The sequence below is a fragment of the Neoarius graeffei genome, chromosome 12 (genome assembly GCF_027579695.1).
Source record: "Neoarius graeffei isolate fNeoGra1 chromosome 12, fNeoGra1.pri, whole genome shotgun sequence".
NCBI lineage: Eukaryota > Metazoa > Chordata > Actinopteri > Siluriformes > Ariidae > Neoarius > Neoarius graeffei.
Genome location: NC_083580.1, coordinates 21,813,097 through 21,826,716, shown reverse-complemented (window position 1 = coordinate 21,826,716; position 13,620 = coordinate 21,813,097). Strand labels below are relative to the sequence as shown.

At 43.3% G+C, this 13,620-nt stretch overlaps 1 protein-coding gene across 8 annotated transcripts in view; it reads left to right on the top strand.

Annotated features, from left to right (window-relative positions):
• Positions 1-13,620, top strand: part of ark2n (arkadia (rnf111) N-terminal like PKA signaling regulator 2n) — a 111,380-nt gene that overhangs the window by 14,732 nt on the left and 83,028 nt on the right. For all 8 annotated transcript variants that reach the window (XM_060935680.1, XM_060935678.1, XM_060935679.1 and 5 more), the window contains one exon: positions 634-1,437. In XM_060935680.1, coding sequence (XP_060791663.1) covers positions 705-1,437 — 733 coding nt within the window. In that variant the 5' untranslated portion in view covers positions 634-704. The remainder of the gene's footprint in view (positions 1-633; positions 1,438-13,620) is intronic.

Sequence of the window (13,620 nt, the reverse complement as noted above, 5' to 3'; positions counted from 1 at the left end):
ATCCGTGTTAAGTTTAACAGCTTGGTGGGTTTATCTGCTTAACGGTAAGCCCTGAATTCATGTATTTTTGCAAATATCATTTGTACAGCTCAGTGAGGTAACACCCCCCCCCAAACAGGTGGTCTGTATGGCTGTAAACTGTTTGATGGAGCTCAAGAAGTGCAGCATCTTAAAACTACTGGGAAAGCACATGATATAGATACAGATGGCTAATTATCTGTCGCACTAAATGTCGCAGTTCCTTTAGTTTTCGGACCGCTGATGTAAATATTGGTGGCTTGTTGTTGGGGTTGTGATCTCCAGCTCCATGAATTCCTTAAAGCTTTTGATACTAACTGTGCTCAGTTGCATGATGTACTCCTCTTAATTGTTGTATCATGTTAGTGGCATTAAAATTATTTTTCTTTGCTTCTGCCTCAAGACACTGGTTTTTAAAACTTTGCAAGAAGTATCGGCCTCGAAAAACTACCAGACACATGACTTGACACGACATGTTTCACCTCAGGCCATGTTATTTTCCGTTTTACCCCCAGTGCATGTAGTGAGATTTGGAGATCGTGAATTTAGGCAGACAATTGACTGATTCCGGTCAATTGTCATATCACTAATCTACTGTATTGTATTGATTTCTAGGTCTGCAACACGCAAATTGCTGAGGAGCTGCTGCTTTGGAGACCCTGCCTATCTGGCCTCGTCCTCTAAAGATGGCTGAAGGCCAGAAGGCCACTGAACTCCCAGAATACCCCACAGAATGCGGGGCCACAGCAGATAATGAGGACTTGTCCCTGAAACCTGAAGCCCTGTCCTCCAGCTCTCCTACATGTGAGGAGCCAATCAGCATGCAGAGCCCTTCCAGGCCGCTGCCCCCTGGATTACTGTCCATGCCCTGCCTGCTGAAGGAACTGCGCCGAGACTCTTCCCCCGAGCCTCCGCCACTAGAGAAAGGCTCTGCCACCTCGGTCATTCAGATCTGCCCACAAGAGGACAGCGACTCCTCAGCCTACCTGCGATCACCCTCGTCTTCTGGTCATCTCGGCGATTCGGACACTCTTTCCTCAGCCGATGAAGGGGATGTGGAATTGGCTGACTCTAAGCCTGCCCCCTCTTCTCACTCTGACCCCGCCCCCAGGAAGTCGTCACGCCGCTCACGGTCTGAGAGTGACGCATCTGCTGGCCTCGCCATGGCTGCCAAGAAAAACCGCTGTCAAGAGAGGCAGGCGAACGGCGGGCGGACCCGAGAGCGGGGCAAGCGCAGCCAGAGACAGAAGGAGCGCATGCGTCTGCTCCGGCAGAAACGGGAGGCGGTTGCCAAGCGTAAGTCCCGTCCACTGGAGGACAGCAGCACTAGTGACAGCGATGCCACTGCACACTCTTCGTCATCATCGTCAACGGCATCGTCTGACAACGAGGGCGGGACAGTCAGTTTGCATCCTCCAGGTATTGCATGTGCCCACACATACACACGCTAATTTGTTGGATACTAAAAATTATTGACGTTATCATGAACATAATTCTTACGCACACAGCGTCACATAAATGGTTACAGTGTCAAGGTCACACAGTCTGAGTGCGTTCTAATAATTACTTCACTGCAGATATTTATAAAAAATGGAATGGTATTTATTTATTTATTTATTTATTTTGGTTTTACTGTTTTGTCCGTTTTTTTTTTTTTTTTAAACCAGACATGTTCCTTACTCCATCTTTTTTGTGTGTGGCTACAATTCCCCGAAAATGTTTGCAACTCCCTCCCTCTCCACTCGAACTCGTACTATAGTTCTGTTTCTCAGCACAGGGCAGGCAGACTGCACCAAAAACCCTTTGGCTATGTAACCTTTTGCTTTGGCATTGCTAACCTGAACTAATTGAAACAACACTCTGTTTTTGGCTGAGCAGCGCTGTGAACTGCTGTGCTTTTTTTTTTTTTTTTTTTTGCTTGTTTTTCAGCATGCTGCCTTTCCTCACAGCCACTTTGTTTGTTTACAAGCTCATAATGTCTGAGGTTTTATGGAAAAGTTCTCAAAATATCCTTCTAAGAGAGAACAATAATTAGGGGATGTGGGTGTTTTCGTTGCGGTATATGGACAATGGTGTGTACACAAAAAAAAAATTCTTGATTTCCTAATGCACTTCAATTTGTACGTTTACACAACACTGAATTAGTGTTTTGAAATGTTTGATTAGTACAATGATGCCATTAAACCATATTTTTAGACTGTTGCCATACCGTGTAAATTGTAATCTTGCTACCATGGTGTGGGATATGTCAGTGTCCTCAATGGACTCGATTCAGAAAACTTAGAAATGTAGAAAGGAAATTACTTTTTCATCGAAGACTGTTTAACTGCCACCGGATTCTTGAATACTGCACCCCCTTACGGCCAGACAAGTGTGGCTGAATTGCACTCAAAATCAAAATTTCTTCTGGCTACAGTCAGATCCTGTATAAAATACATTTTTCTTGCTTTCCGCTGTTTTTGATAGCAACAGTCGAATAACAAAGGATGTTACACCGCAGCCTTTCTTTAGGGCTCCCAAAACCATTGTGTATTTCAGGCTACATCCACACAACAACGGCAACGAGATTTTTTTTTTTTTTTAAATATCGCATCCAGATGGGCAACAGATCAGTAAAATATCAGGTACATATGGCAACGCTTGCTGAAAACGATGCAATACACATGCCACACCTCTACGTGCGCTGTAAGACGGTCCCATCGGAGACACCAGAACAATAGAAGAAGTAGGACGCATGCGCATTAACCCCTTCTTCTGTAGCATCAGGCACATAAAATTTGATTATTAATCAGTAGCGTAAAATAGTATCTATTGTCTAAGACACTTATTTATATTTCATATTAAAACGTCTATGTAAATTAATGCATAGAAAGCCTGGCCAGGCGCTGAACGTTCTTCTGCCTTCACTTTAAGAGAAATTCAGGGCGAGCATGAGCCTAGGAAGTCTATAAGGTTCTTCCCTGTCACTGTCACACGCACACACCTTCTCACTCCCTATCCTATGGATATAGTCCCTTTAAATCACGTGCTTGTTTTTTGAATGGAGACGCGGAAAGAGGAATGAATGGGGGTAGATGGAAGCCGGTACGCCAACATTTCTGATATCCTCCAGAATTCTTTAATGGTCCGGAATAAATTGAATGCTACACGTTGATGGATTACTTTGTTCTTCTACGCCTTCTTTGAGGAATGTATTGTCGGACTTAAACCAACATCTGAAGAGGTGAGATCGCTCCTTTTTTTTTTTTCCCTATTTTTGCTGGCAGGATTGTTTTTGGAAAGCGCACGGGCGGTGCGCGGTTTTGGTTATGCTGCTTCTGCAGTGTTTGGACTAAAGACTTTGCCCTAAGGGCTATATTCTCTCTCTCTCTCTCTCTGCACCATTACACAATAAGTATTCACAGTGAAAATATTTTGTAAGCGCGTTTCATGAACCAAGTTATAGGATTTGTTGACAACTCGCATCGAGTTCGTTACACTTCTACCCGGCGTGAAGCATTCGCAGTCATGTGGTTGTGATGTCATTGTAAACAAATCCGTTCTACTCATCCATACGACTTCGCAATGGCGCCGTTGCCAGATTTTTCCACTCTGGAACCCATTCTCAAAAGATTTCGTTTTGGGGCACCCAAAACGCCGGTGCCGTGTGGACGCCAGGCCGAAACGATAAACAGTTTTATCAGATTCACCTGAATCCGTTGCCGTGTGGACAGGGCCTCAGTATAGTCGTTAAAAACAGCAGTTAGACTCAACTACTTTTAGGTACTCCCTCTCTCCATCCATCTGTTTTTCTACCGCTTGTCCGGGTCCAGGTTGCGGGGGTAGCAGCCTAAGCAGAGCAGCCCAGACATCCCTCTCCCCGGCCACCTCCACCAGCTCTTCTGGGGGAATACCGAGGCGTTCCCAGGCCAGCCAGGAGATGTAATCTCTCCAGTGTGTCCTGGGTCTGCCCCGGGGTCTCCTCCTGGTGGGGCATGCCCAGAAAACCTCCCTTGGGAGGTGTCCAGGAGGCATCCTAACAAGGTGCCCAAACCACCTCAACTGACTCCTTTCGATATGGAGGAGCAGCGGTTCTACTCAGAGTCTCTCCCGAATAACCAAGCTTCTCACCCTGTCTCAAAGGGAGAGCCCAGCCACCCTGCGGAGAAAACTCATTTCTACCGCTTGTATCCGCGATCTCATTCTTTCGGTCACTATCCACAGCTTGTGACCATAGGTGAGTGGGAGCGTAGATGGACCAGTAAATTGAGAGCTTTGCTTTTTGGCTCAGCTCTCTCTTTACCACAACAGACCGGTTTAGCATCCGCATCACTACTGACGCTGCCCCGATCCGTCTGTCCAATTCCCGCTCCACTTTACCCTCACTCGTGAACAAAAATTTTAGGTACTAATTAATTTAAAAAAAAAAAAAAAGAGATAATATAAGAAAATATGTAATTTCGTAAATTGATGCATTACATGATTAAAATGTGTACAATCTCATCGCATCATTTCCAGTACTATGACATTATAATGACAGCCGATGCACTAACTGTTCATCCTGATAGCAAACTGATGGGACTCTTTGGTGCTAAGGTGAGAGTTTTGAGTTCGTATTTGTTGTCTCTTCCAGATCAAAGAAAGCACTGTAAAATTACACAATACATATGAAATCAACTCTGGTCACTTCGTATGTACTTGCAAAACAATTGAGAAGCAAACTTATAAGAGACCACGTAAAAGTGCACGAGGTAACAAATAGTGGTATGTTAAACATGTACCATGCATGTCATCATTAGTGCTGTTCCTATGCAGTTAAATCCAGGTGCAGTTCAAGCACGATGACCGTAAAAGTGAACAATAAATTGTAAGTTGGTCATTTATATTGTTTTGTATTTGGATGGGACACTGAAAATTTCCACAAATTTAAACGTGGAAAAAGGATTCCAGCCTTCAGGGACGCGTTTTAATATTTGGAAAAACAATCCTAGAATGACCTGGCAACCCACCTGGTGGCACAGTAGTGTAGTGGTTAGTACTGTCGCCTCACAGCAAGAAGGTCCTGGGTTCGAGCCCGGTGGTCAACAGGGGCCTTTCTGTGTGGAGTTTGCATGTTCTCCCTGTGTCTGCGTGGGTTTCCTCCGAGTGCTCCGGTTTCACCCACAGTCCAAAGGCATGCAGTTAGGTTAGCATGGGGCAGCCATGGGCTGAAGTAGAAGTGTGACGACTAATCGATCTCCGATCTATCGATCCATTTCAATCCGGGATTCAAAAATCAATTAAAATTTAATGAGTCATGATTCGCTAACAAGACCTAATTTCATCCCGATAACCCAAGATGCATCACTATTTTCAACAAACAGCATAATTTTGACATCAAAAATTCGATTCAGTATCCGGAGCTGTACGTGGGTGCAGTTATAGCAGTCTCGCGAGATCACGCAGTGCCTCGTGAACAACATGGCGGACAACTCGGAATTCCTGAAGCCACCGGCTTTTAAAAGCCCACTTTGGTGGCATTTCTTACTGTCTCATGACAGAAAACAAATGTTGTGTAAGCTGTGCAAGTCATCCAAGTTTCCTCATCATGGCAATAAATTCCTGCTATCTCAGAACTTATTGAATCTCAGTGCCTTCTGTTCTCTCTGGACAATCAATGTTGTGTGTCGAGGTGTTATTCACTTGAACACAAGTGACTGTATTTTTGTGTTTTAAGAGTTTGAGACAAAAGTCATGACGTTTTCATTCCTTTTTTTTTTTGGTTTGTTTCTTAGTGTTTTGCGGTTTGAAAATGAAAGTGACAAATGACTGAACTGTGATCCATTCATAGTTACATTCAGTGGAGTGACTGGAGTCTGAATAAAGACTAGAGGCAACACAATTTTTTTTTTTTTTTAATTGCTCTACATTTCTTGGTTGACATTTAACAGAATATTGACAATGATTTGCATCAGTTATAAAGTGGAGGACAAAAAATGTGAATTGTGATTCAAATCAAATCATGAAAAAACTGAATCGTCACACCTCTAGGCTGAAGTGCCCTTGAGCAGGGCACCAACTGCTCCCTGGGTGCTGCAGCATAGCTGCCCACTGCTGTGTGTGTGTGTGTGTGTGTGTGTGTGTGTGTGTGTGTTCACTGCTTCAGATGGGTTAAATGCAGAGGAAGAATTTCACTGTGTACGTGTGACAAAATAAAGGCTGCTTCATCATATGTGACTGCTGTTCTGGTACTTTTCCTATTTTGTTCTTGTCTTATGGCGTATTCACACCTACGTTGTTTGGTCCGGACCAAACGAACCAAATTTCCCTTGGTCCGGACCTTTTGGGTTGGTCTGAATACAAACCACCGAACTCTGGTCCGGACCAAACAAGCGGACCGAGACCGAGCTGCAAGGTCGGACTCGGTCCGGACCAAAGGAACCCTGGTGCGGACCTTTTGGAGGTGTGAAAGCAGACCGGACCTAATCCGACAGTTTTGCTTTTTTGTACCTCGGGAGCTTCCGTCGTTTGTCGAGCATTATGGGAAACAGAGTCTTGACACTCCACCGCAAAGCGCAAACACTGTTTCGGTTGTCAAAGGAACCTTACAACAGTCGTTTAGTCATTCAGACCAGTGGTAGGCTAGACTAGAGTACAAAAAATGAGTAGGGGGCAAACGTGGGCCGAGGAAGAAACGCGTACCCTTGTGGATATATGGGTAAATGTCCACATACCTGAGCTTTTGGAGAGAACACACAAAAATGCCGACGTGTTTGCTGTATTCAGTGAGAAAATGAAGGAGAAGGGGTTCACGCGCTCCCCAGAACAGTGCTTTGTGCGCGTGTCGTCTCTGACCAATAGCTGAACGACCTCAGGGCGCGTGGCTTTGTTGACAGATTTTGGTCCGCTTACTAAAATGTACAGTGTGAAAGCAAACCGCACCAAAATAAAAAAAAAACATTTGGTTCGGACCAAAGCAAGTGAACTATCGAACTATCCTGGTCTGAATACACCCTTAGAAAAGCGTAATGCTGGCTGAAAACCGTGCATATCCGTGCTTATGTTCCCTCAAATTAGTACCATGTCCTATTTCAGGATGTAGGCCGAAGGGAATAAATGTTATCACGACTGTTGATTTAGATCAAAAAAAGAATTCTGAACACTTTTTAGGAAAACGCTTATCAGCTACTTCAAGCAAAGTGACTCAGAAGAACATGTGGAAGTCACAAAGTGATATGAGAACACTGGAATATATTAGTGGCAGATGGTGACACAGGGAGTGCATGAAAACAGCTCAGGAATGTCATGAAAAGCCAAAGTTAACAAAAGTTGAAACTATCGAACTGATTGAAAGAACTATTAATGGAAATTTTAAATGCAACAAGTGCTTGTAGTGAAGGATGCTCGAGATGTAGGACAGCATTCTGTAAAAGAGAAGCAAAATTTAGAGAAGGAATTCAAACCAAATGGAAAATTTATATTTACATGCTTACATTTGGCTCTACATCCTTAATACTGTAACATAATGCACATTAAATACTTTGATTGTTGATAATTATATTAAAGCTAGACTACCTTTCAGATTTTTCAAGTTTAGGTCATAAAAAGAATTTTCCCCCGACACCCAATTATTTTTGCTTAGTGGACCGAAAGCTGCTAAATTCAAATCACAGACTTCCAATTTTATTATTATTATTTTTTAAAAATAGAACAATTAATGAATTTCAGGCCACGTGGGCCTAAATTCTCCGCTATTTATTTATTTTTCCTGTTTTACTGTGACGCAATACAAGATGCTACGTCATGCATCACATGGTGGGCTTTCCCCGTTTGCGCAAGGCATTGTGGGATACAAATTTATTTTAATTTTTTTAAGAAGAAGAAACCTTTATTCGTCACATGCACACTTCAAGCACAGTAAAATTCATCCTCTGCATTTAACCCATCTGAAGTAGTGAACACATGCACACACTCAGAGCAGTGGGCAGCCACACCAGAGCGCCCGGGGAGCAGTCAGGGGTCAGGTACCTTGCTCAAGGGCACCTCAGCCCAAGGCCGTCCCACGTCAACCTAACTGCATGTCTTTGGATTGTGGGGGAAACACACACGGGGAGAACATGCAAACTCCACACAGAAGGGCCCTCGCTGGCCGCTGGGTTCGAACCCGGAACCTTCTTGCTGTGAGGCGACCGTGCTAACCACTACACCACCGTGCTGCCCCAATTTGAAACAGGAAAGGGAAATGGAGGACGCGAGTGTGCGAATGAAACGTGGAAGACCGAGTACAGTAACGGAAAGCGAGAAGAAAAGACGTTATGTTGCGAAGGAAAGGAAATGCAGGACTAAACTAATAAATATCGGCGGTTAACGAGCTCCTCGGTGTGATCAGGTGTTCATTTAGCGACAGAATGATGTAGCGGTCAGTGCACGGTCAAAGGTAAACATGCGCATGCACACACCGGACTTCCTCTGACTGCACGAAGTGAGTGATTTCATGCACATTATTTTCTAGGGAATCCCTTCAAATTAAATAACTTCCCAGCCACAGAATGGCCTGTGTGTGGGTTTTTTGTTTATTTTATTTTTTAAGTGATAAACAAACACGCTACCGAAATAAACCTGTATCACAATGAAGAAATTTCAGAGGGAACTAAATTTCACCGATTTTATGAAATTGAAAGGCGGTGGACTTATGAAACGGGCGGTAAATAAAGTGCAAGTCAAAATTAATATATGCAGTTTTCTGCATCACCTAGCATGCTATCTACTATAGAGCAATTCCAGCGTTATGGATGTGACACTTGAACTCAAAATGGCAACAAATGATCCAGTGCATGTTTTATTGTCTCCCAGTATTTAAACAGGTGTTGCATATTTTAAGGCTGTACCATACTGGAGAAGTGATAGAACAAGAGCAATTCCCATAGTACATCTAGGGCATGCCAGAAAATGCCAATAAAAGATGCGTTATGGATGTGACAGAAAAAGTATCACTTTTCTTGGGTGACTGTACATTTTTATCAAACTCTGTGAAATTGTAAACCTAATGTCGAGATGGAGATATCCATTTGATAGAGGGGTCCAAGGTGAATATTAAAAAATCTCTGTTTAAAATATTTTATATTTCATGCAGAGTTTCGGAAGGAAAAGTCAGCGTTATGGATGTGACGAAATTCCGTTATGGATGTGACGTATAATAAGCAAACGACATCTCACCAGTGTTTGTACGGAAGCTTTCTGGAGCACAGCGCAGGGTGGTCTGGACAGGTCTTGCAGTAGAAAGGCATCTGCTTCCTCCCTCTCCATGCATCATCTGGACTGCATTTCCGAGAGGAACAGACTTTGCAGTCTGGATGCGACTCTTTTTGTGTGCGCGCGTGCAGTCGGAGGGTGTGCCAAGTGGCCTGGTAGGGTGGAGTAAGGTTGATTTGCCTGTGTCTCAGTCACCCCTTCACCACAAGTTCTCTGAAATTCAGTGGGTATTGTATTGCCACTCTCCTTGTGCAATATATGGGAGTTCACAAGTGCCATCTCTCGAATATGATGGAACAACTGATTGTACCATTTCATTGCACGGTATTGGTAACTATAATACAAAGAGCTGATTGCCGCAATGTTGTACGCCTATGAAGTGATTATAGTGCGTAGCACGCTTTAGTTTTCGTAAAATTCTGTCGCCATCAGGACCCTTGCATCACACTTGTTTATCACCTGGATGTCATGCACCATAGAGAGGATGAGGACTGTGCCAGAGTCTTGAAAGGATGCAGATAGTAGTGGGCATTTCTCAAAAGAGAGGGGTGTCAGAAGGTCAGCTGCAAAACCCGGAGTTGAGGAGGGTGCATGTCTTTCCTGTTCACGATAAAGGCCTCTGCATGCTCTTGCGACAAGGCTTTCGTAGATAGCTTTTCACAGACAGTTGTAATTTATCGTTGAGCGGGGAGTAATAGGCGTGCGCGATGTTATTCACCGCCACAACGCAAGGGGGCGCGAAGTCGCGAAATCGCTAGGAGTAGTTGGTGGGTGTGGTTAGTGGAGTGTTTATCCTCCGGTTACTTATAATGACTAGAACTGGAGTCGTATAGATGTACGTACTTCCTCACTTCCTCGATCAACCGCTCTTCGTGCTGCTCCATCTTCGCTCGTGTTTTTAAAAATGGTGGTCGTGAAAACAAAACAAACCGGGAAAGAAGGGAAGCGGAAGTGCGTGTACAGCGGATGTAGAGTGGACCAATCAGAGCCCTCTTGTCTGCGACGCTGTCTGCGAGGCTTCTGCGGTGGTCACAATTTTTGGGAGGTGCGCGCAGAGCGTCTGCGAAGGTGTGTGGGGGGGGCTATGCAGACATCATCTGCGACACCGTCTGCGAGGACTACGTTGTCAGCATAAATTGGCCTTAATAGTGCCATACATGCCGGTGTTTTGCTGAAAAACAACAGGAGAGGTTTTGCAGCTGTTGGTGTCCACCACCATGTTTCTCTTCTCTCAGCAAGCCAACAGCAGCACTATGGCCGATACCCAGAGCCCAGTTGCAACTGAAGGCCTATCTGGTTTTTACGCAAGACAGACAAATGTAGTTACTGATTGTCTAACAGAGCAAAATTTTTCAGGCCAAAGTCATTTTTGTTTGTCAAGTACTGATGAAAAAGCACACACTTCTGTGGAAAGAAACTATCAATTTATCAATGGAGAGGGGTTGGTAGGGGTAGTGCTCCCTCTGAAAACTCTACGGCCTTAGATTCATGAATGCGCAGATTTTGAAACGTGGATCATCACCTGGTTGACCCCTCTTCATTTTCAGAGCATTATTGTTGAACGGAAGGCAGGTGGATAAGAGCTGAAAGTGGTTTCATGTCATATCACGGGGTGAAATTTGTTGTCAATTTGGCAGGTGGTCCAGTAATCTGAAATCTTTGGTTTGGTTGTCAGACCCATGCTAATCTGAATGGCCAAAAAAACACCCAAGTCTCAGTACAACCTGTGGGTTTGAAATCTCACAGCCAAGAGTGAATGGCTAACCAGCAGTTGGATGTAATAACATCTCAACATAGCGATTTGTCTCGGCTACTATGTCACGTGCTTCCTGTCGCATACTGCAGATCCTTATAGCGCCAAACTCTGTGGGGACTAGGCTGTGGGTTGGTCTTGTCTGATGGGAGGATCCCTTTTGACAGCTTCCTCTCCCCGCTGTGGCCACAGACTCGCTCATAAGTCAGCCGTTACCACAGAACGTCTCCCTCACCTCCACAGCCGCTGAGTTGCAAATCTGTTTCTCCTTCCTCCCACGGCTCACACACCAACTCCTCTTCTCCAAACTTGAAAAACTCTTCACTGTCCCAGTTGAATATAAAACTCTAACGTGTATTGATATTTAGCATCAATGAACTTGTTGCTTGAAGTCGAGTGAATAATTGAATTGGCATATTTGTACATTTAAACCAATCGCAATCTGTTTCACGCCTGGCGCCAAAAGGATGCTTTGCCCCCTCAATTGTACTTTCTGCCCCCAGTTTGTTTTATGTACCTTATAGACCTCTTGCACATGACGTCACGCATCACGTGATAATTACACCTGGGGGTCAGACACCATCTTTCGTGTAAGCAAGGCTTAATCTGTCTTTAGTACTGTTCATTTTTGCGCTGTTTTTGGTTGTTCAAATCGAGAAAAAGATGAGGTATTACCGTCTTCCTGCGATCAAGAGAAATGTTAGCAAAGAGAAGCAAATGCTTCAAGAACAACGAAGAAATGAGTGGTTAAAGACAATACGATGGGAGGAGTAAAGCCTGAAATTTCCAGAGGAATTTGCGATTTGTATTTAAAAAGTATTTTTAAAAAATAGAAAGTCAGACGTGAGTATGGAAGAGTTTGCTTAAGAATCTCGTTTTATTTTTTCTGCTTGCATTTGAGTCAGCTGCTTCATGAAAGTGTTGGATTTTCTTCCAGAGGAACCAACTTCCTTATTCAACACGGAAAACCCAGATTGGTTTCAAACAACTCGGTCATAACTCAGTAAAAAAAAAAAACAACAAGGAGTGACATGCGCAATATATCCTGAAAGAACGGAAAAGATTAAGAGCAGAAAGCACTGAAGCTTTGTTTCTGTTATCAGAGGAACCCAGTCCTGTGCAAAATGTCACCATGGAGCCAGAGTGTAGTAATGAACCTCCAGTTTGAGAGAGTTCTACACAAACAGACTGAACTTTACAACAGCTGCATGCATGTGAAATGGAAATAAATCAACCAAGGCAGGACAAACTATTTTGGATCAGTGTTATTGTCCGTTACACACTGATCAACCTGTGTGACTCAGTTGTGCCTTTTGAATAGAGAATAAATGAAGAGGGAACTGAACATTAACCATTTATTGAAATTATTATTACAGGGGTGATTATAGTTACAATATGATGATGGCTACAGCTGGAATGTGTTGATTCTGTTAGCGTTTGTAATTATTGTACCACCATTAGATGAAATTTTAAATAAAATCTTACAATATTGTTTGAAAGTCTAGAGCAATATATTTTATTTTACAAATAACACTTCAGATATTGTTTTAACAATAATAAGCATCAATGGATAAATGATGGAATGCAAATAGCTGTGTAACGAGATGTGCGTGGAGTTGCTGAGACATGGAGGGGTGGGGATACCACCTAGCCCACAGTTTGGGTTGGAGTCCTTTGAGAGTAAATGCTTTGGCTTTCGCAACATTCTGTTCCTAAAAGCTGATGTTGGGGGGAGTCTTTACACAAAGGAGGTTTTCTTGCTTTTGTAGTGGCTTTTTATTTATTTATTTTTTTAAACTGTCGTTCCATGTCAGGACTCTTTGGGGGGGGGGAAGAAGGTATATTCCAACATGTAGCTAACACTCGGCCACAAATCTGCACTGTCACTCCCAGTCATTTTGAGATTTTGTATGGATCAGAACCACTAATAAAGTCTAATTTCCACGTATATCTATCCTGCGCTTCTTTCTGACTAAGATTATCCAAGTAATCCAGTAGTAGAGCTTTTTTTTTTTTTTTAGCTGTAGTTTTCTTCGGACAAGAGCAACAGACGCCGGACATCTTCACTTGGCTTCAATATGTAAACAAGGCTCGCTTGTCCCCCAGGTATAGGGTAGCGACAGTTGCTAACGTAAATGTGACCTCAGTGCAAGGAGTGTATAGGAAAAAAAAAGCCCACTTATTTCAGAACCACGGACAGCACTATTTGTTGTGCATTGTCCCGAGACTTGAACCTTATGGCGTGGTTTTTTTTTAAAGTGAAAACCGTTTAATGTAGGTTAGTTTTCTTGTGAAATAGCTAGTTCAACTTTGTTTCCGGTCGGGTAACCGGAAACAAAGGTGGGTTTTTTTGGCCTTATGTCATCATAGTGTTTTGTTGTCATAATAGCGCAATACCAATGTTTTAATTGGGTAGATGTTATAGTGCCAGTGATGATGCTCTTCTGGAGTGCATGCTTGCCCTTGGCATTCTAGAATACAAACATTGTGGGTGCATATATGTGCCTGTGGCAGTAAAAGGATTAAACACTGAACAAAAAAGTACAGAGGCAAAATCAATCAAGAACAAAAATAAGAAGTGGCAGTGCAAATAGAGTTCACTATCTTGTGTTCACACGAGTTTTTCCTCTTTTTGACAT